General features: G+C 34.0%; 1 protein-coding gene across 2 annotated transcripts in view; it reads right to left on the bottom strand.

The window, feature by feature from the left end:
- Positions 1–23,715, bottom strand: part of LOC124357674 (N-acetylgalactosaminyltransferase 6-like) — a 52,465-nt gene that overhangs the window by 25,821 nt on the left and 2,929 nt on the right. For both annotated transcript variants that reach the window (XM_046809658.1, XM_046809659.1), the window contains exons 2-5: positions 23,098–23,245; positions 21,008–21,174; positions 11,858–12,046; positions 1,315–1,492 (exon numbers count right to left, since the gene is read on the bottom strand). In XM_046809658.1, the coding sequence (XP_046665614.1) occupies positions 1,315–1,492; positions 11,858–12,046; positions 21,008–21,174; positions 23,098–23,245 (682 nt within the window). The remainder of the gene's footprint in view (positions 1–1,314; positions 1,493–11,857; positions 12,047–21,007; positions 21,175–23,097; positions 23,246–23,715) is intronic.

The following is a 23,715-nucleotide window of genomic DNA, read 5'->3' as shown; positions in this document are numbered from 1 at the left end:
TGTGTTTTGTTTCGTATTTACACTCGCTTTGTTCTTTCTTCTCGACTTTCCGTTGACTTTCTTTTATATTCTTTACTTATTATTTTCGAGTTTAAATAATATGGGTGATGAAATCAAAAGTGATGCAATTCGCGATCTTTTGTTTGTTTGACTTCAAGTCGGAAAGTGATGATGATTTTGATACACACCTGGGACCAAATATTGATTTTATGAACGATCTAAACGAAAATGTGCGAGATTCTGTATTTGATTCAGACCATTGTGCTTTAAAAATTACCACACTAAGGCGAACTACCTGAACTAACAAGCTATGTAACAAAAACTTTTTTTTATTTTTTACATAACATTCAATATTATATAATAATTTTATTTTGAAAATAAATTTTATATTTGTATACATTAAAAAAAAGTATGTATCTCTATCTTTAAAAAGATATATAGTATGAGTTTATAACATAATTACTGAATAACACAGAATTTTTTAAAAGCATCATAAAACCCCCAGGGAGCCACGCCGAAACATGTATTAAGGGTTCAGGGTACAAAGTGTTAAGATATTTTGAAAATATTCAATTAATACACCAACTCTTTAAAGACAGGGTTACTAGTTTTCAATTTTATTGTTTCCAGTTATTAATTAGTTGAAGTTATTGTTAGTTCTTTTTTTTTCTCATCTCTCATTATTATTGATGTTTAAAATGGCTTGGGCTTTATTTTAAACTTGTTTAATATACACAGTCTTGTCATTTTTTTGTCACTAAGATTTCCAGTAAGAAGAAATTTGTCGATAATTTAGAAACTAAGTGTTATAATTTATTTCCTACATGTTAACTTATGAGTTTATTCTTTTTTTTATGTTAATGGAAACTTTTTGTTTGGGCAAGCAAGAGCAAACTAGAGTTGTTTTGTTGAAGTGCAAATAGGCTTTTTCTATATTATGTTTCCAAAACAAAGTTACAATATAGAAAATTGGTTTTTAAAGTTAGTAGATTTAAAGTTCCTTATTGTAGTATTGTAGTATAAATTATATTACTTTGTTTTTAGAAGTTCAAGTATGAGCTGTAATTCTATACGAGAAACCACTAAATCTATTACTTACATGTATGTTTACATTTATTTATATTCCATTAGTAAACATCTAATAAAATACAACCTTTTACAAGAGGTTTAGTTTTATTTTCTGGTATGTACTACAATGTACTGTTTTAGTCCAAATTGAATCTTGACTTGGAGTGAATAACAATTTTCTTTGTATATTAAACAATTATTTGGTGAGTCAAAATAAATACATTATGTTTTACAAAAGAATCATACTTGAAAGGTTCAGTTGGATTCCTCAGGTCCTCTGGCAAGAGTGGAAGCCTCTTGTAGTAGAATTCCCAGTCAAAGGCACCTCTGCCGCCCTCATCTTGAGCTCTGTACTCAAAAGTTTCATATGCAATCACATCTATTAGAGGACACACACATGTCCTATAGTCTTCAGCAATAGGTTCTGTAACATACAATATTGCACAGCTTGTTATTCAGGTTGTTTTAAATTGATATATAGAAACCTATTTTACTACTAATTATTTTGTGCAAATACCTACCATTTTCTTACTTACTAATTTAAATTTTGTATATTTTGAAAAATATCCATTTTGTCAAATTAAGTAATTATTATTGTTTTGCCTTTATTCAAATTTAATGAAAACATGCATGCTTTTTTAACACTTGAGGTATCTGCAACTACTGTTCCAAATTCTATGCTTGAAGTCACTATAAAAAGTTCTCCAATGTAGATTTTCCAAAATTGTCTAGCATTTTTTTTATTTAACTCTCATTTACTAAAAAATCTAACTTAAAATTTGTTATTGTTCCTTACAAATTGGCAAAACAGGTAAATGAATACACAACAACAAAATGTGTCTTAACATTAAAAGCACCATTACTACTATGGAAAATTAAAATATAAATTTGAGCAAGTTTTCAAACATTTATAACCTTTTAATGAAAAAAGAAATGGGAACATCTTACAATCTACATTTATACATCTTAGGCACATATAGGTCCCCAAATGGACAACTTGAAGTTTTTCAAAATATTATGTCACGACTTTTAGAGGACACCAAAGCCTACAGTAAGTTACTCATAATAATGGGCGATGTAAATGTAGATATGCTTAAGGAAACCTCAAAAAACAATATAATCAATGAAATGCTATACAGTTTCAATACCACAAGACTGTCCCTTCAAGCTACAAGGATTACCAGCACCACACAGTCGTCTATTGACTGGGTATGTACAAACAGCTTGGAACTTGTTGTACAAGTGGACGTACTACAAACTGGACTCAGTGATCACAGAGCCCAGCTGTGTACCCTTAACATCCCTACAAAAGAAAAAACTACAGTTTCTGTTACAAGACGCAGTCTCAACGATGACGATATGGTGATGCTAAAATCTCTCTTACAAACACAAAATTGGGGCAATGCAAAAAATGTACACCACCTACAAGATGCATATGACGCTTTTTCTACGACCCTTAATGTTATATTGGATATTGCATGCCCCAAAAAGAAAACTAGACCTTGAAAACAAGCCAAGCCAAAATACTTCTTAAATGATGAAGCACAAAGATTAAAAAGGGACTTTCTGGTGGCTCAGCGCAGATTTGAACTGACTGGCTCTACAACAGACAAAACCCAAATGACAACCTGGAAAAGAGCATACGATTTGAAACTCAGAATCAGAATCAGAATCAGAATCAGAATCAGAATCATTTTATTGTCGTCCAACAATTACAAAATGTATTGACAAAGTCAAGTGTGGATATTAAAAATATCACTAAGTAGGCCTACAGAGCCTAAAATAAATACAATCTATATCTACGTTAAAAGTTTAAAATTGTAAGTCACTAAAATTATCATTAAAAAATCTCATCTACAGAATAAAACGTTTTTCTCTTGAGCCACTCTGCAAAACAACATTCTTAAACCTACCAACAGAAATTGATCTAGCACTTAATGGTAACTTATTGAATAGCCTAGCTCCGGTTATTGCATAGTTCTGTTGAGTTTTTTACTTAACCTAGCATATTGTACATCAATTGTATTTTTAATTCTAGTGTTGTATTCATGGTTAAAGCTTCTAAGATTGAAAGAGTCAAGATTTTCCTTAACAAAAACTAAACTGTGGTAATATATATATACATGGAAGCGTAAGTATACCCAGTTCTTCAAAAAATGGCCTACAGGACTCATTGTCGCTAATTCCTACTATACAGCGTATGGGCTTTCTTTTGCCACTTAAACACAGTCTTGGCTCCACTAGAGTTGCCCCACAGTAAAACCCCATACAGAAGGTGTACATTAAAAAAAAGCGTAATATGCACTAATGACTAGATTAAGACTTGTATACAATTTTTAGTTTTTTTAGTAGAAATATCACTCTTGCTAATCTAATACATAAATGGTTTGTATGGATTCCCCAGTTAAGCTTTGAGTCTAAATTGATACCAAGTAGTTTTACAGACTTATTTTCAGCATTACGTAAACTAAAGACAATTTCCTCGGTCTTGTTATTATTAACAGTTAATTTATTAGCAGAGAACCAGAGATAGGACCTTTCCCTCATATAGCCCATAATGACATCATTTAATTTTGAGTCTCTGTCTGATGATAAACAGAGTAGTATCATCAGCATACAAAACAACCTTACCAGGGACAAATTTAGGGAGATCATTAATGAAGACAGTAAAACAAGAAGGGGCCCAAGACTGAGCCCTGGGGAACCCCGCTTGCTACCCTCCTAAGTCCTGATCTCTGGTCACCTACTTTGACAAGCTGAAGTCTATTGCTCAAATAAGACATAATCAAAGACAAAGCATTGTTCTCCAGACCATAATATTTCAATTTTTGAATGAGTTCATCATGAGGTACAACGTCAAATGCCTTACTTAAGTCCAATAACACAGCAGCTGTTTCTTCCTTATTTTCAAAGTTATTCAATACATAAGAGACAATATTATCTACAGCTTTAAACAGTTGACAGATTTTTCCTAAACCCATACTGAGATGAAGAAATCAAATTATTGTACTCAAAATAATATTCCAATTGGTTTTTCACAATAGTCTCTATTAACTTTGATATAACGGGTACTAGGGCAATAGGCCGATAATTGTTTAAATTCATTTTGTCACCCTTCTTATGCAAAGGTACCGTTATTGTTATTTTAAGGCACTGTGGATATATTCCATCAGTAAGCACCCAGTTTATCAGCTGTGTTAAAGGATAGATTATAACATCTAATATTTCCTTTAATACAAAGTTGGAAAGTCCATAGACATCTTCTGATCTGGAATTACTTAACCTATACACAGAACTATATACATCTCTACTATTTACACTGTCCACTTAAAACTACACAGGCCAGGGGGTTTTAATACCTGACGATTTCAACATATCAACAGAACTTGCTACATCTAAAATATCACAGCTATTTTTTAACCACATTAACAACATTAATAAAAAAGCTATTAAAATCATCAGCTGTTATTGGGATTTTTTTCTTTGGCTTTGTTAGGCACACGACCTGTTTCAGTGTTTATAACTTTCCATGCAGCCTTACATTTATTGTGTGACTCAAAAATAAACTTTTCATTTGCTCTTTTTTTAGCCAAAATAATTTCCTGCCTATACATTTTCTTAAGCCTACCATGAATTGCCATGCACTGAGGATCAGTCCTTCCTTTTTCATGACTTAAGTCTAGCAATAGCCTTATTTCCCTTAGCAGAGGAGTGTACCAGTTCAACTTTAAGCTTTTTGACTTATATCTAGGCCTACTATGGTTGACAAGACTTTTCTTTTTTAGAGGGCATGATTCATTCAAACAATCAGATAAAACTTGCAGAAAAGTTTGAAAAGCTAACTCAACATTAGTTACTGTTAAAAAGATGCTATCCCAGGTTACAGATCTTAACCTATGCTTAAGTCTATCTAGACAAGGTTTGCTCAACGGCCTATGTGTTTCAAATGTACCGTGACTATTTTGAAAATATTCAGAAGATGAGGTTAGGTGTTGCATATTATAATTTAAAAGTAATGCACAATGGTCAGAAAGATGAGGTTGGATAATTTCACAGGTAAGCATTGAGGGGTGTAGGTTAGTGATAAAATTATCAAGACAGGAGGCAAGGCGGGTGGGCTGGAAATTTAAACAGACAAAATCAAGAGATCGTAGAATATTTACAAAGTTTTGCACTTTAGGGTCGTCACTTTTTGGATCCATGTTTATATCGCCGCGCAATTATCATCTTGAAATTTCTGTATTTATTTACAAAGTCAATAAGATTAGCCAGCTTCTCTGTAAAGATGTCGACTGACGAATCAGGTTGTACGATATACAGACACAGTCAGTAAGCGCAAAGTAGGAAAAACTATCACAGCGACTTCAAATTGCTTAATTTCACACAGGCAATGGATGTCAACAACTTCAAACGCATGTAAAAAAGTGTTTTTCACAAAGATTGCCACTCCCGCCAAATGAAGTAGGCCTACAATAACGAGCAGCTAGTAGAAAACCTGCTGGTTGATAAAGCAATATTTCATCGTCCACACACCAGTGTTCGTTAATGCAAAGTATGTCACAATTGACATCCTCAAGGAAAACATCCAACTCGTTAACTTTATTTTTAATTGACTGAGTGTTTATGTGCACAAAATTTACATCCAATTTCGAAACCAGATATAGATTGAGAAGGAATTGGATCACTCACCCTAACTTGCAAACTTTGGTAGGCCTAAGTTACCAAACTCACACCATGGTTTGATTCCAAAAAAGACTCCACTAGGACATTATGAGAATTATTCTTCTGATTATATCGAAAACGAGCCACATAAGTCCCAACTGGCCAGAAATCTGCATCATACACTTTTTTCCCAGAGGGTAACGGGAAACACTAACCTTAAAAAGAACTATAACCAGGGTACCTGTTCTTAAGTTTCGTAACTCCATAGTTACCGTTAGCACCTTCATTAATATATCTTTTCACGGCCATACAGTCAACATCCTCATCAAACCTGGATACAAACAGAAACCTACTCTTCTCGACAACTTTGAGTTGGTCATTACTTGTTGCACGTCCCGTAATAAAATCAGCGCGATTTCGGTTTTGCAGTTTATTGAAACCAATATTTACACCACGCTTTCTTTTGGCTTGAACTACTTTGAAATCTGTACGATCGGATTCAACTTTACTCATCTTCGTAACTGTCCCTGGTTCTGATAGTGAACGTTTACCCCAAACAACAGTGGAATAGGAATTGGCGACTGGAACAGAACTGCCTTGCTTAGAGTTGGGAGACTGAGTATTGTCATGAAGCCTTACAGTTGTTTGCCCATTAACACGACCAATTGGATCTTCTGCAGGCTTAGAAACTTTTTCCTTCCTCTTTGGAATAGTTATTTCCCTCAAAAAGCTGTTTGACGGTACAGAATTTCGTCTTTCTGCTTATGCATGAAGAGTTGTCAGAGTTAACCACTGGAGTCAAATCAAAGTCATCATCAATAACCTCACTAATGTTAGTTTCACCATCAGTCCTATTCGAATTATTTACCGAATATAATGAGCTTGTATTTTTAGGAGATGATTTTAAAGCACTAGAATAAGAGGTCCGACTACTATACTAGTTAAGATATTGCTAATCACTCCTGAAATGATCGGTCAGAATTGAGGTTAGTCTAGCGTTCTCGGCCAACAGATCGGTAACCTGTTTACGAAGATCCTTTTGATTCTGAGTTTATATCAAAAATCTGGTCTGTTAGAATTCTAATATGCACCGAACACTCACACGAGCTGCTATTAGAACTCATTAAATCATCCACTGCATCGATCGGCTTACTCACTGATACACGTTTCTCCAACTGCTGCTGCGTACACTCACTGCATTGAAAGTTCGACTTTTCACCTTTGGAGAAAGAGTAATCCTTCTTAGATTTACCCGCACAATCAAAATGAAACCAATTTTTACAATTACCGGTACACATAACTCCTCCAGAGCTATTAGTCACTTTTCTTGGACATCCACCACAAACCGGGTTCTTACTAGCAGGCGCCATTTTCTTTTTTCTCTAAGAGACATAAAGAGACAGCACATAGTGACATACATCAATCAAGCTCATGACAAGTCCAAAGCAACATTGAAGGTCATAAATAATGAAAAGACAGGAAAGAATGACAATAAACCAAAGTTAGAACTACTTGCTGATGGAAAAAAATTTGAAGACCCTCAGGAAATTGCAGATTTCCTGAACGAATACTTTACAAACATTGCAGACAATACTTTAAGAAAACAACAAAATAACTTTACAACACCAGGATTACGTACATTAACACTCATCACGAACAGCAAACTTGATGAACTACATCCCACATCAGTAGAAGAGGTGCAAAATGTAATAAAATCTCTGAAATCAACGCAGCTGGTCTGGATGAAATATCTCCAGGGATCTTGAAATTCTTTTGTGAGGAGCTGTCTGAACCCCTCTCATACCTAATTAACAGATCTTTTTGTCAAGGAATTTTCCTTTTCTGCTTTGTATCCTTGGTGGAAGTAAGGTGGTTTTAATGGAAAAGACATTTTTTTTATACTTCCACATTTAATTTATTAAAATAGCGCTTTCGCCGGTTATTTTGGTTATAGAAACTGATGATGCCTTAACCGGCGAAAGCGCTATTTTAATAAATTAAATGTGGAAGTATACAAAAAATGTCTTTTCCATTAAAAGGAATTTTCCCCCAACAGCTTAAAACATCCAAAGTTTATCCAAAACATAAGGGAGGAAACCAATTGGAAGTAAACAATTACATACCAATATCAGTCATCTCAACAGTATCCAAACTGTTTGAGAAGATAGCCCTCAAAAGATTATTGGATCACTGCTATGAAAATGAGTTGATGACACCAAACCAACATGGCTTCAGGAAATATAAATCCACAACAACAGCCTTAATAAGTTTACTTGAGGAAACTATTGACCATATAGAAGCTGGCAGAATAGCAGCAGGTATTAGGCTGGACTTTAGCAAGGCCTTCGATTGCCTTGGCCATGACCTTATCCTCACCAAGTTACAATCCCTTGGTATAGTGGAAAAAGCAGAAGAATGGGTTCAGAACTATCTTGCCAATCGACATCAGATTGTGGAGCTTTTAAGTCAAGAAAAGGGTATCACCAAAAAAGTTCTATCAACACCTCTACCAATAACAAGAGGGGTACCCCAAGGTTCTGTTCTGGGACCAGCTCTCTTTATCCTGACAACAAATAACCTACCAGCATATCTAAGCGACAGTTGTACTCCCATAATGTACGCTGATGATACTACCCTTGTGCTGGGTAAGGAGAGTACCAAATTACTTCAGATAAGTGCATTTATTGCCACAAATCTAGCCACTCAATACTTCAATGAAAATGACAGTTATAAACACATAGAAAACTAAGCAAATTATGTTTGGCAGACGAGGAAGGGAGGACCCAGCATTACCTGAGGTGGAAGTGGAAGAGAGTGCACGCTTCCTGGGCATTACCATTGACAGTTCCTTTACCTGGACAGCCCACATTGACAATGTATGCAAAAAATTGAACACTGGTATATTTTTAATACGAAGAATGACGCAAATTGGCACTCCAGAAATAGCAAAAATAATTTACCATGCTTTCTGTGAAACCCACATAAAGTATGGTATAGCTGCATGGGGTGGAACTACCAAGACCAACATGAACAAGATTTTAATATTGCAAAAGAGGGCTGTAATAACTATACTAGGCCTACAACCTATGGAGAGTTGCCGAGAACATTTTAAGAACCTCAAAATCTTGACTGTATATGCAATGTACATTTGTGAGATGGTTTACTACGCATCAATAAAAAAACCAGCCCAAGGAACCGACCTTCACAACTATAATACAAGACATGCAAACCGCTTCAATCTCCCACCTCATCGAACTTCTCTTTTTGCAAAGCAACCTATATATGCCGGTATAAAGATCCTCAACCACCTACCACAAGACTTCAGACAGGGAACTGGTGCAACACTAAAGAACAGACTGAAAATTTTCTTGTTGGACAATCCAATCTACTCAATGGACAAATTTTATCAAACAACCTGGACTTAAGTATAAATATTATATTGCATTACAATTTTATGAAAATACTCATGTTTGTATACAGTATTGTTTTGGCACCATTGCATTTCTTAAAGAAATTGTAATAAAGAATATTCTGACTTCTAAATCTGGGAAATTGATAAAACTAATTAAATAATATATATGTTCAATTTATTTTATGTTTAGTGCAAAAATACAGTTTATTTACTGGAAATGAACAAGTTAGTACTCAAATAACGTGGAGAATTAAATGAAACTTCAAAAATGGTATTACATACATCTTTTAATTAACCCTTTGCACGCCAACGTACCTATATTACGGCCGTCGGCTACTCAACTGAAAATCGCCAATGGCCGTAATATAGGTCATCACGTTTTTCGCCTGTAATTTTCTTATAGTTCATCTGATTGCAGCGAAATTTTGACTAATCGATAAGTTGCTTTGAAACCACAAAGTAGTAGAAACAAACATGATAGAGCGAAAAAAACAACTCTTTAATTACAAAATTACAAACTTACAACGATTATCAATTGTTAATGGGGTCAGATTCCAAACTTTTTTCAATGAAGTTCAATGAAAGCATTTCCAGGTATTGTGATCGGTATTGTTGTCGCTGTTATCTTATCTTTCTCGAGAATCCCGATTACGGCAGGATGCGCGGCATCACATGATTATTTAAGTTTTTTGCACGGTACATAATTGCCTTTCCATTACAATTCAATTTATATTTCTGATCAGCCCCTCTAGAATTTGATATTTTACTGATAGGTACTATCTCGAGGGATGGTTTTCTTTCGTTGACATCAGCGCGGGGCAGCAACAAAGGTGCAGCCGAAGCCCGCGCTGATGGCTGGAGGCACTCGCATTTAGGGTAGTGGAGTGTGATCAAGAATAAAAACAAGTTTTGTGTCTTTTTTTCAATAAAGAGTTTAGTTTTTGTTTGTTAATGTTTGTTTTTGTTGAATTATTGTGTTTGGAGAAATGTAGGGGTAAAACACGGAAGTACACACAAAGCGACGCACCAGCTGAACGGGCGGCGAGACGGCAATCACGTTATCTACTAGACCGCTCGACTCTGACCTCTGTCTGAGGATGGGGAGGGGTTTGCGATAAGACAATTCCTGTTTTATATTGACAAAATATTGTTCTACGCTAATCTAGTAATCAGTAGAAGCAAAATGTCAAATAACGATTCATGTCTGGGTGTGGTCGGTATAATCCCAAAGTACCTTTTTATTATTTATGTGTACTGAAAATTTAGTAAAATGAATAAGAGAAAGAGATAGCAGTCACCAGTGAGTGAAAATACACTGTTAGATGCATTACATGACACGGGATTCATGGCATTCATGCCATTTGTTTTGGCAAACACCAATGTTAGACTCCATCCATGTAATGTAAATAATATACATAGTCTCTTTTAGTTATAGTTTTGTGATTTTTAACAGTGAAAGACTGAGGAAAGATTTTTTTTTTGTGTTTCTGTAAGAGTTATTTTAGCATAGTGTCAAATATTGATATGTGAATATAGTGTAACATTACATACAACGTCCATGCAACTTACAAAACTGTGCCCGTGTCACATTTAGTGAAAAAAATCACAACTGGACTTCTATAATATATATGGTAGGCTTTTGAAATTTTGTAATAAGGTTAAGGGGTAGATATTGTTTACTTGGATATAACAGGAAATCAGCATAAATTTTTTTGAAACCACTTATTTGTGCTAAAAAGATTTTAGTTTTTGAAAATGTTAATTTTTTTTCTTAATTTTTAATTTTTTATAAGTTTAAATTACATTTATGCAACTACAATTTACCAACTGAACAAGGGTATTTAATAAGCAAAATAATGGTAAAAAAATCATCTGTATCTGTTGAAAAATAAAAAAAAGTTATAATACATTTTGTGAAAGCTTGCAAAACTGCTAAAAATGCCCTTGGCGTTTCTGGGTAGTACTTTTGGAAAATAGGCTGGCGTGCAAAGGATTAAATACACAACCAATTTTTGTCAATTCGTGTTTTATTGTTACTATCAGACTGAAGGTGAAAAGGAAGTGCATGAAATTGTTTTCTATTGTTACAACTACACATTTACTAAAGTAAGCCCAGATGTAAAAAACTTACTTTTCTCCAATTTGCATTGTGATCAGAACAAAAACAAAATCTACACGATTCTAAAGTTCTCTATCACTACAACACAACCAAAATTTAGAAATTAACTGATTTGATTAAATTGATTTTCCTCAAAAAAGACACTCTTATTTAGAATGATTTAAACATATCCTGGAAAAATGTTTGAATGGATTCAGTGGTTTAGATGACAATAAAAGCCACACAGCAAATTGTGAGTGATAAAAATTTATCTTTGCTACTTTATCATAATAGCATATTACTTTGAACCTACATACGTTTTACCGATTGTTAAGCTACTTCTCTACTTGTAAAACTCAAAATGTAAAATGTATAACTGTATTAATGTTTAATGTGTTTGTATTTAATTCAATTCAAACATCTTTATTCATTTAGTAACATGGTTACATTAAATAGTGTTTGTTACAGTACTAAATATATATTGCACATTATATATTATAACATTTATATATAAATTTATAATTTTTTTTATTTAAAACTGTCCTACATCTATAGCCCAAACTTAAGAAAACTCCACAAAAGAATATTGAGACACTTAGTTTTACAGAAATAATTACCAAGTAGAGGAGGCAACCAATTGACATTAGCCTCTGTATGAGAGTCCAAGAATATAAGGACCTCCCCGGTGGCCACTCTGGCCCCCGCCAGTCGGGCACGAATCAGCCCATCCCGCTTCGGCAAGTGGATCACCTTCACTTTCGGCAGATGAGCAGCCACATAGTCATCTAGCGGCTTCTTGCAGTGTTCTGCAATGTTCGAGATACAGATAAACTAACTTTCATAAAATACAGATAACTAAACTATCCCGGATGTATCAAAAACATTGAAAAACTAAATTTGATTTTTCTGACCATTACAGACAGTATTCTACACTTTATATGGAATATAAGATAAAAAGATCTAGACTATGTATGTAAACAATAACTATTTAAAAAATTCAAAAGCAAAACTTTTCATAATCTAAAAATTGATTTTTGTTTGGTAAATTTTTGGAATTGTGAATGCCATGTTTCAAGGTATAATGATATTCTATTACTTTAGATTAACTAAAGATATTTGTCCATAACTTTTTTTATAATTACAATCATTTCGTTGTAATGGCCACATTATACAAATATATGTATGCTATTGCCACAAAATTATAATTTTAAATGGTACCTAAATTAATGGAAAATTCTATTTAAGTTGATCATAACTGTTTAAAAATAGGTAGTATAAAACTAACAACTACATGGTACAGTACACAATATTTGTTCTTCATAATAAGTAAGTAATTTAGAAGTGATAACAAAAGATACACATTTGTTATGGTTTGAACTGTAAACAAAGCAATCTTTATGAGCACAACAGATTCATGTACACATAGAACAGGAATGTTACAGCGTTCTGCAAATACAACAACAGCAATATACATTTTTCATTTAACAGAAATAGAAGAGAATAAAGAATAGCTTCTGTACACCTCCATATAATAATTATTTTATGAGTCAGGTCAAGGATATTTAATTTCTATGAAACTTACACAAGAAAATCTTATATATATAAAAATCTTGAGTCACGATGTATGTTGCCAATAAACTCCAAAACGACTGAACCAATTTCAATCAAATTTCACATGTATCCGTAATTTAGTCTAACTTAGAAGATAGGATAGTTATTATCTGAATTATTCGCTTATGTCGTGAATATAAACGAATAAAATGAAGAAAAGTTTTCAAAGCGCCTGCACATTATAACCTGCAATTACGAGATAGATACGTATATTAAACAGTGAAACACTATTTGAAGGCGCTAAGTTATGATGTATAATTGTCTAAACTAAATTTTTGGTTGAACTTAAAGGTTGAGTGGTAGACCACTTTGTAATAAAATACATTATGCATGTACAATACATTTTTGACATATTTTCTTGATCGTGACATCAAGGTAAAATCTACATCGGGGTTGGAAATATAATTTACTTCAACCAGAAATGCTCATACGCGGGCAAAACTTACGAAAAGCGTGCGAAGCCGCGGGAAACAGCTAGTATTTCTATATATTTTTACTTTGGTAAATTATCTAATTCAAAGAAATTTAAATGACTATACTAAACTATAACATTCTGATAGAGAAAATGTTAAATTCTGAATTTTACTGAGCAACAACAAAGAAAATCAAGTATCACAAAATTAAACCTTTGAGCTCTGGAAATAAATTCCTTTTTTTCTCTGTAATGTGATAATAACATAAAATATAAACTTGAGGAATGAAAATGAAAATCACTACTTTAAACAGACAAAACTAAGTCCAAAATAAAGCCATCCTAACTCAGGAATGTTCACTTGACTGCTTTATACCTGCCTGTACAATCTATCCTACACTGGGTACAGCAAAAACCGATGTGGCACTTAAATTTGAGCATGCCTATGAATGTCCAGGAGCATCTTACCACAAATTTTTGGGCAAAAAAAGACTAGTCAATATGTTTAGTTTATGGTGAAGAATTTCTGTTAGAGCAGGTGGGGCTCCCTTAATGTTCTTTTCGATCCCAAAGATCTCTCCTACTTTGACTGGAAGATGCTGGAAAAGAGCTAACTTCCTTTCCTTCCTGACTGAGACAGTGCCCGTTATCCCTCCTCCTGAGATGTTGACAGGAGGAGACCTATACCCCCAACATTACCCATCCTGAATATCCTGTCGCTCATGAATCAGGTAGTCTATTATTATATTAATATGTTAAAATATTGTATTAATAGAATTAAATAGTTTCACTGTCAGAATTTACTGTAAATGAATATTACTGACACTTCATAGTCATTACCGTTCAAATCTACTATTATTGTAAATTGCAGTATATGATTAAAATTTTAGTGGTAAAGAGAACTTAAGAGTGCATCCCTGTTGAAAAAACCTATACATAAAACATAGGTTTTAGTTTTTAAAGATATATTTTAAATAACAAAATCTATTTACCATGAGACTTACTGTAAAGTATTTATTATTTAAATAAAAGCTAAAACTCACCTATTTACTTTTAAGTAATTACAAATTTATGTAGGCTATGCAAATAATTTTTATGGCTGAAAATATGAGACTAGCCAACATAAACAAAATGTTTTTCAAATAACACATGCTTGTTTATTGTTCAAAATAATAGAAAATAAAAATGTAAATAGAAGTAAATGTAAAGACAAACAAGCAGCAACATTATAACTGCTGATCTTGTGAGAGGAGTAATCAGACAATCTATCTTGGTAACTACTGTTCACTATGATTGCCCACTTTCTCTGGCACTTCAGTCATGAACACATTATCTAGCAAATTAACTGAAATACACGACACAAAACGCCACAATTTTCCCAACAATCTCTCTCAATGACCTACTTTAATAAACCTTGGGTAACAAACTATTAACCCCTTATAAATATGAAATCTTTACTGAAATCAAGAAAAGTTTACTTTAAAATGTATAGTATTGTTTTTTGTATAACATAAGCGTTTAATTTGTAAATACAGTGGCTTGATTAATCTTGTATGCTATAATTAAGTAGTTTTATGTGGAGAAGCTCATTCATTATTCAGCAATAATTTAAGAATATATATTTTTTTTTTTTTAAATTATGTTATTGAAAACTAACACATAATGTTAATACATCTCAATGCAAAAGAGACATACCAAAACAATAGGGTAATTGAAGCTTTTATAAAAAATCTTATATGTCTAAAACATATAATATAAATGTCATTTTACTGGGATGAATTTCAACTATTTATAAAAATTATTTTTAAGGAATTCAAAAATACTAATACATTTATCTGTGTGATAGTGTATCTAAATACTTATACAGCCGCATGTGAAACTGACTCACTGATATATAGATACAAATTCTGACATACTTCTAGAAGTGCTGGAAACGTGAAATTTGGCACGCAGGTACCCTTCACAATATGACCCGGAGGAAAAGTCTGAAAACCGGACTTTTTTACTTTTAAACCCCTCAAAAAAATTCCTAAAAAATCGCGCATTCTTTACCCCTGCAGGCATTTCTTGTAAGCCTGATAGCGGGTGAACCGTTAGAGCTAGCTTCGATCTGACGAAAAATCGTTAGTCAGGAATGAAGTGAACTACAAAAAAGGTCCAGTGACTTTTTGTCCTATCTCGTGTGGTTAAGGGCAGTCTGGACATTAAAAAAAAATTTTTTTTGGGGAATTTTGGTTTTTTATTTATTAATATTCTTTAGAATTTTCTCTTTAAAATGGTATATAATATACCTTATTACTATAATATTAACCTTATATAAAAAATATATATATAAAGGCTTGCAACTGTTGTTTGGCGTTGAGCACCACTCCTTATAGTAAACAACAATCTATAAAATAGATATTAATTGGTTTTGTTATGTTGGTACTGTTTTGCTTTTAGTCTGGTTTTAGCTGATATCACACACTGTCAGCAATATGACAGATGTCATCTGTTGTTTATTTATTTTATGTTGGAGGTTATTGTGAAGTTTTGAAATACTGTGTTTTGTGATTTGCAAGTTTCCCTGTTGTTTTTTATTTGTAAAGGAGTTTATTGTAATTGAATGTAGATTAAAATGGGTAATAAGAAGAGAGTAGGAACTAAGAAACTATGTTACAAGAAGAAGACTGTTTGTTCGTAGCAAGAAAACAGTAGTAACTTCAGGTAATGAAGAGGATAGCCTAGAACACCCAAAGTTGTTTCCACATCCAATGAGAAATTGAGCCCTAACCTAGCCTGCTATGAAATTCAACTGATACCTTACAGTATGACATAGTAAACATTGTACAGCTAGAATCAGTTTTGAAAGATGTTGCAGTGTGTAGGGTTTGTCATGGCAACCTATCATTTAGTCGAAAACCATTAAGCAGGGCTCGCAGTACAAATTTCCGTCTCCTGTAAGCTGTGGCATGACAAAAGCTTTTGACAACTGTCCCAAATGCAACAGATATTAGGCCTAGGCCTATTGAGGCACCAAGCAAAAGTTCACAATGCTACTATGACTTGAACCTAAGGTTAGTATACGGCTTGCGTGTAATAGGAAAGGGCTATACTGCTGCCCAAACTCTTTGCGGCATGATGAATTTACCCGCTCCGCCCAGCAAGTTTCAATCAACATGAACAGTTTTTTGTCCAGCCAATGTAGAAAGTGTGTGTGAAAAACTCTATGAAGAGAGCAGTGACAGAAGCAGTTATTGAAAATGGAAATTCTAATGACTTATGTGTTGCGGTTGACGGAAGCTGGCAAAAGCGAGGCCACACCTCGCTAAATGGCGTTGTCACAATTACTTCAGCAGATACGGGTAAAGTAATAGATATTTATTCAATGTCAAAATACTGTAACTGCCCTCAGAGAACAAGCAACCAACACTTAGAAATATGCAAGGCAAATTATGTAGGTAGCAGTGGAGGTATGGAAGCTGAAGGTGCGACTGCAATGTTCAAAAGATCCGAGACTAAATACGGTGTTCGCTATGTGGAGTACCTTGGAGATGGTGACTCCTCCAATGGCTATGCAGCAGTTGTGGCAGAAGCACCATATGGCCCAGATGTGTCCATTCAGAAGTTGGAATGTGTAGGACACGTCCAGAAGAGGATGGGGACAAGAATAAGGGACTTTATCATGAAAAATAAAGGCTTGAAGCTTTCTGACGGGAAAATCTCTTTCTGGGAAAAGGTAGGCTAACAGGGAAGGCGATCCAACAAATCCAAATATACTATGGACTAGCCATCCGTAGGAATAACACACAGCGTGGAAGCCATGAGGCGAGCAGTTTGGGCGTTGTACTGTCATGTTCAGTCTACTAACGATACGCCTTTACATATTTTATGCCCCGACACACCGAAAGACACATGGTGTAAGTATAACAAAGCCGCCAAAGAAAAAACTAAATATGACCACAGCCAGCATTTTCACCTCTCACCTGTTCTAATGAAAGCAATCAAACCTATTTTTAAATCTTTGTGCAGCCTAGAACTACTCAGAAAATGTCTCAAAGGAAAATCTCAAAATCCTAATGAGTCTATGAATAATGTCATTTGGGCTCGGCTCCCTAAACGCACCTTTGTTACACTAGGTGCTCTTAGGCTAGGTGTCTATGAGGCAGTCCTATCATTCAATGATGGGTACAGCTCCAAAGTGAAAGTTTTAGAGAGCACATTGGGCTAGAACCAGGAATGAATATGCGGTTAGCTTTAAAACGTCTCGACACCCAGCGGATTCGCAAAGCAGATAAAGCGGCTACCGACATTGAAAAAAAAATCAGGCAATCAAGGACTTTAGCCAAAAGGAAGCTGGAGGATCTGGTATCAAGAAGCAGAGGATCCAGACAACCCTTCCTACAGTGCAGGCCATCATTAAACCAAGGTATGAGTCCAAAATATGCTACCTTCTTGCTTTTTCTTGATTTGCCGAAACTTGTTATTTTTTAACTTTGGGGCCCTATAACTCAAAAACTACTAGGCCTACCCCAGTCAAATTTTTATACAGTATTTCTACTTACTATTGCCTAGTTCCCCTCATGGGAATTTATAAATATCTCTTGTCAATGAGGCACAGTAAAACATTTTTACTTATAAAAATGTTAGTTAAAAACAATAAATTATAAAAAAAATTATAACTTTTTAATTTTTTTTTCAAATTTAAAAACCTCATGATAAGACCTAGATTATAAGCTATTTAATATAAGTAAAATAAAAATCAGGACTCTATCTATAACCATTACAGAGATATAGGTTTCCCAAGTTAACATTATGTTCTTATGGAGGTCGGACTGCCCTTAAGCGACAAAACGCGGGAATGTTTGACATTCCAGAGATTTTTCTGCTTAAAAATAAAGTTTCGAGCCTGATAGTGGCCGAACGGTAGGTCGTAGCTCAAATCTGATTGACCCATCAAATTAGCAAATTGCGCGATCTACAGAAAAGGTCTAGTAACTTTTTGCTCTATCTCCAGTGGTTCGGCCGAAAAACGTGATTATGTGCAAATTGTTTTGTAATTTTTACGTGAAACTTTTGTTTTCGGGCTCGATAGCGGCGAAACCATTGGACGGAGGTCGAAATAAGACAGACGTTGGAGTTAGGAAATGAGTAATTTACAAAAATGTGCCAGTAACTCTTTACTCTATCTCCATTGGTTTGGCCGCAAAACGTGATTAAGTGAAAATATTTGGAAATTTTTTCGCCTAAAAATTTACCTTTCGGGCTCGATAGCGGCTAAACGGTTGGTCGTTAGCTCAAAACAAACTTTTAAAAGGATTTAAGAAATTGTCGTGATCTACAAAAAATGTTCAGTAACATTTTGCCCTATCCTCAACGGTTTGGCTGCATAACGCGTTTTTAAAGTATTGATTTTTTAAGTTTTACGTGATATTTTTAAACTGCCCAGTGCAGCCTTTTGTCCTAAGCTCTGTACTGCCTAAATTATAGGTCGTAGCTTAAATCTGATGGCATAATCGAAAGAGAAAATTAAATTTCCGACAAGAAAGGTCCAGTCACTTTTTGTCGTATCTCTAACGGTTAAGCCGTAAAATGCTCTTTAAATCAAAACTTTGGTTAAAATTAGTAAAACGACTGACTAGTATACGTCTACTGAAGCACATCGTGAATTGGCTGAGCGTTAGCGAAGGTTACATTAAACACCCTTGGAATTTCCTTGTATGACCATATAATCTCCTGAGTAAATTAAACCCCCCGATGTGTTAACCACCCTGGTAACATTAACCCCCCCCTAGGGAATTTCCTGGCATGATCTCATGTCCGAATTCTAACAATCACCATATCTCTTAACCCCCCTTGGGAAGTTCCTGGTATAACCAGATAACCCCCTGATGTCTTAACTCCCCAGTAACATTAAACCCCCCCCCCAGGGAATTTCCTGGCATGACCTCATGTCCGAATTTTAACAATCACCAAATCTTTCTTATCCCCGAATTTGCAAGCGTGAATTTAACCGCTCATCCCCGAATTTGCAAGCGTACATCATGGGGGCCTGGGGGCGTAGCCCCCAGCGAGCCGAAGGCGAGTTGAATAACTGTAAAATGCACACTATATGTTACTTATTTGTTAAAAAGAATATATACATATATATTATCTCAAACTGATAGAATAGTAAAGTAAACAGTTTCCCCACAAAATATTGTAACAATTTAAAAATATTTTCATTCATTTTTAAGTGCACAATCTGTCAAAATTTGTACGTCTGGGGATTGATTCTTGAACTTTTCAAAGGTACCCATATGTAATATTATAAATCATTTAAGATCTTTGTACACCAAACATGTTGGTGAAAACAAAGCCTATCTTTCTTCATAACCAGTAGTGTTATCAATGCAAACAAAAAGGTATACAATGAAACCATAAAATATTTTTTTACTGTAATATTAATTTTTAACTGGCTTACATAGTGTAATCAGTCTAATAAACTAAACCAATAGGTAAATTTTCCTCAATTTTTGCATGTATGTAGGTAATGAACCACTACATTTTTTAATATTTTTCAACTATTTTACATTTTGTAATATTTTAAGAGGTACTTTGGTATTATCTGGAGGCTACTATTTTTAGAACACTTTTTCTTCACGAAAACCTAAAAAAACTATATTGCTAAAAAGGACAGTTTATTAGAATTACTGTGAAAATTACAACTCATTTTGATGATCGTTTTCTGTTTTCTACCTCCGAAAAGGAAGCTGTCGGCGAGAAGGAAGCCACTCTGTCCCTACTACTATTTGTTATAGGCTATATAAGTAGGTTTTAGATTAGGTTATCATAAATATGTAACTAACTGTACCAAAGTTAAATATAACCTTTACAAGCCGTCACGTTATCTGGTCTTTAATTTGGGTACTATCTCGAAGAAAGGATATTGTCCTTTTTACATTAGAAGTGCAGTGTGACGTCGAAGACCAGGGGCATTTCCGATCAGTACTTTCCTGACGTCAGATCACATCCCTCATCATCCAACTTTTTCAATGTCAGATAATGTTGGCTGATCTGGCACTTTATATGAGGTCAGGAAAGTACTGGTTGGAAATACCCATAGCCATGAATACAAGCTTAAGTGGCACTTCTAGTGAAAAAAGATAGACATCCCTTGAGACAGTACCTAAATTAAAGCTCAGATCACGTACGTGCTCGATTAATTTTTATACTTAAAATACATACGCATATATTTATCTACTTACTTAGTCTAAGAACAAATATTAGATAGGAACAGAGTGGCCTCCTTCTTGCTGACGTCACTTTCTTTTAGGAGGCAGAAAACAAGATTCGATTGTCATAATGGCATTTCATTTTCACAATACTCAAATAGTTTGTCAAATAGTCAAGTTGGTTCTTTCTGATAGTGTAGATTTTTAGGGCTCTGGTAATAAAAACTGTTCTAAAAATTGTGTCCTTCAGATAATACCAAAGTACCTTTAAAGATTAAAAAACTAAACACATACAATGTTTCTTCTAATAAATCTTATGTTAAATTATAACTAAAACAATTTAAAACCACTTTGATTAAATTACAACAAGACTTTTTACCCATTATAAATTGTACATCTTTAAATAACAATGTAAAAGTGTTTTCAAAATGTTTTAAAATTTAAAAAAATTTTATTTAAATACTACACGTATTTTTAGGAAATAAAACTGAAATAAAATATAACCTGCAACAAATGTTGTGCAATAAGTTTGCATAATTTACCTAACTAACCTTTAGAACTGAAGTCATCGACTAGAATAATTTCTTTGAGCAGATGAGCTGGTGAACGGTTGATCACACTCCACGCAGTGCGCAGGAGAGTGCTCCAGTGCTCGTTGTGGAATGGAACAATGACACTCACGGAAGGCAACTCGGCTAAGTACTTCTTCTTTTGGCATCTACACAAGAATCACAAAAATCTGATAGTGAATGTGAGAAGTAACGTTTACACATATAAATATCAGATTGTAAAGAAAGGATTAGGGATCCAGCATAGTCTGATGAGAATAAAAGCAAAATAGGACAGTGTATAGCCAACATTTGGTACCTGAGGCAGAGAGTTTCAGACAATATAACAATATGAGGTGGGAATGGTATATGTCTACTAGGAATATACTAACAGGTTGTAGTGGCACCACCAGTCATTCATAGAAAGACAATTCCACCAGGAAGCTTGAAGATGTTACATCAATGCAATTATCCCACTGTTCCTCTTATGCAGTTTATACATGTCATCCTGTACAGCCAGTGTGCATAGCCCGTTTGATTGCCACTATTGATTGTATCCAGGGTAACCTGAAAAGGTTAAACCTAAACCCAATCTCACTGGAAATAAATGCTTTCTGGATAAATACAAAAAAAAGAAAAAAAAATTACTCTATTAAAAAAATATATATATGTGTGTGTGTGTGTGTGTGTGTGTGTGTGTATTTTTATATTTAAAATTTACTCTATTGTGATTTTGAATCTGTATTTTAAGTGCAATATGTTGTCATCATCACCTGTCATAATTCACTATTGTAATAAACACTATATAATAAAAACAGATTAAGCCTTAATCAAATGAAGTGTGGATTATAGGCTACATGAATTTAGATACACTTGACCAGATTTAGGATTAAGATCCAATTTCCACTTGAGAATCTGACGTGTGCATTCAGATGGATCCCAATTCCAAAAAATGGATATATATTCAGTATTACATGTGAACTTGTGGAGTGAGCATATTTCTATATCTAAAATCATTTATATTGTGACTGTTTGTAATTGCTGATAAGAGATATGTGAACACCTAAAGTTGGTAACTATAGCCCATCCCGTAGAAGGTTTGATTCATGATGTCATGGAATCAAACCTTCCAATATCACCAGATTTCACTAATGTCACCAGTTCCAAAAAATAAAACCACTCTACCTACACCAGCTTAAAAACACTAAATTTCTTATTGAGCTCAATGTCAATGTTGGAGTGAATGTGTTAAAAAACAAACAACATAAACTACTAATAGTGTGGAAAGACAATGATGAGCTTTTTAAAATCTTTTTATCCATATTTGAAAGATTATCCTATTTAAAAACTGAAATTACGATAGGAGAAAGTGGAAGTCAATAAATGAATTTTATACTCAGTTTTTTATGTTTACAATAGGTAAGAAAATATAAGAAGAATGTATCCTTCACTGTTTTCTAAACTTAATTGATTTCATTGATTAGCTATGTTAGTATACATATCGAAGATTATTTAAGGAACAGTAATTTTCATCCACAAATGAAAATAGCATAATTGCATTACAATGGAGTATGTTATATTTAAGTAAATGTTTGTATGATAATGAGTAATGCCAGTGGTGTAACTGAGTCTTGGCTATAGGTGGGACGAATCTGATTGATGAGTATAACATAGACGGACAAACAAACTGACGGACTGCCCTTTGATCCCAAAATCCATTCGTTGGACAGAGAAGAACCCATTACAAAGTTTAAAGTCTCTATGACATTTCTATCAAGAGTTATTGTACAGACAGATGAACAACATGATTTCAATCAGTCCTCAGGTCCTACATTGAATACACGAAATACAAGTAAACTATTATGACTGCTGTGTTTGAAACAATTAGATTGGTTATATAGATTCTTTTTATTTTCTGGGTGTTAGTGCATGACTCACTAAATATATCTACTTCGAAGTCAAACTAAATCTTATACTTAATTTTTCAATTAATAGTGAACAAATGCATAGTTTTAGGTCCCATTTAACTGGTGTGTGTGTTATTTTGTACAATTACTACTACATACTAGAACATTAATAAATCTTTAAATTACCCCTTTTTCCTAATATCAGGCAGCGATCTATTTAATGATATATTATCACTCAGTAAAGCATTAAAACCATTAGTTTTGTACAGATTTTCCTTCTCCTCTGCAGTGATGTGGGGAGGGAGTGTTGCAGCCTTTCCTTGCTCTCCATTACCTAGGAAAACAATTTAATTAGTACTGCTCAGAATAAGGACTTACACAAAGGTACCACAACAAAGCCATTTGTGTGGCTTTTCCAACGACTATTAATTGTGGTAATATTGGCTTGTACCCAGAACAATTCACTTAATGACACTCTTTTCTCCTATATCAGTACATAGAGTCATCAAAAATCATCTTTATATTCTATATATTATATTATATTAGTGGTTTAAAATTGTAAACTTAGGGCTATTGGGAGTTTCAATTGCTAATATATTAATTTAGACTCTAAAACAGACTGAGAAGACAGTTAGAGATTAAAATACCTATGTCTGGCATCTGCATTATATGGTATCATATCTCAGACCTAAGCTTAGATAGGCGTCTGGGAATGCAGGCAGTGATTAATATATCTATGTCTAGTATCTAATTAGGTATTTTGATACTTAATTTTCATGTTTCTTACTTGACTAAAGACTACTG

The sequence above is a fragment of the Homalodisca vitripennis genome, chromosome 3 (genome assembly GCF_021130785.1).
Source record: "Homalodisca vitripennis isolate AUS2020 chromosome 3, UT_GWSS_2.1, whole genome shotgun sequence".
Classification (NCBI taxonomy): domain Eukaryota; kingdom Metazoa; phylum Arthropoda; class Insecta; order Hemiptera; family Cicadellidae; genus Homalodisca; species Homalodisca vitripennis.
Note: the sequence above shows the minus strand (reverse complement) of the source record. Positions and strands in the feature narration are given on the sequence as shown.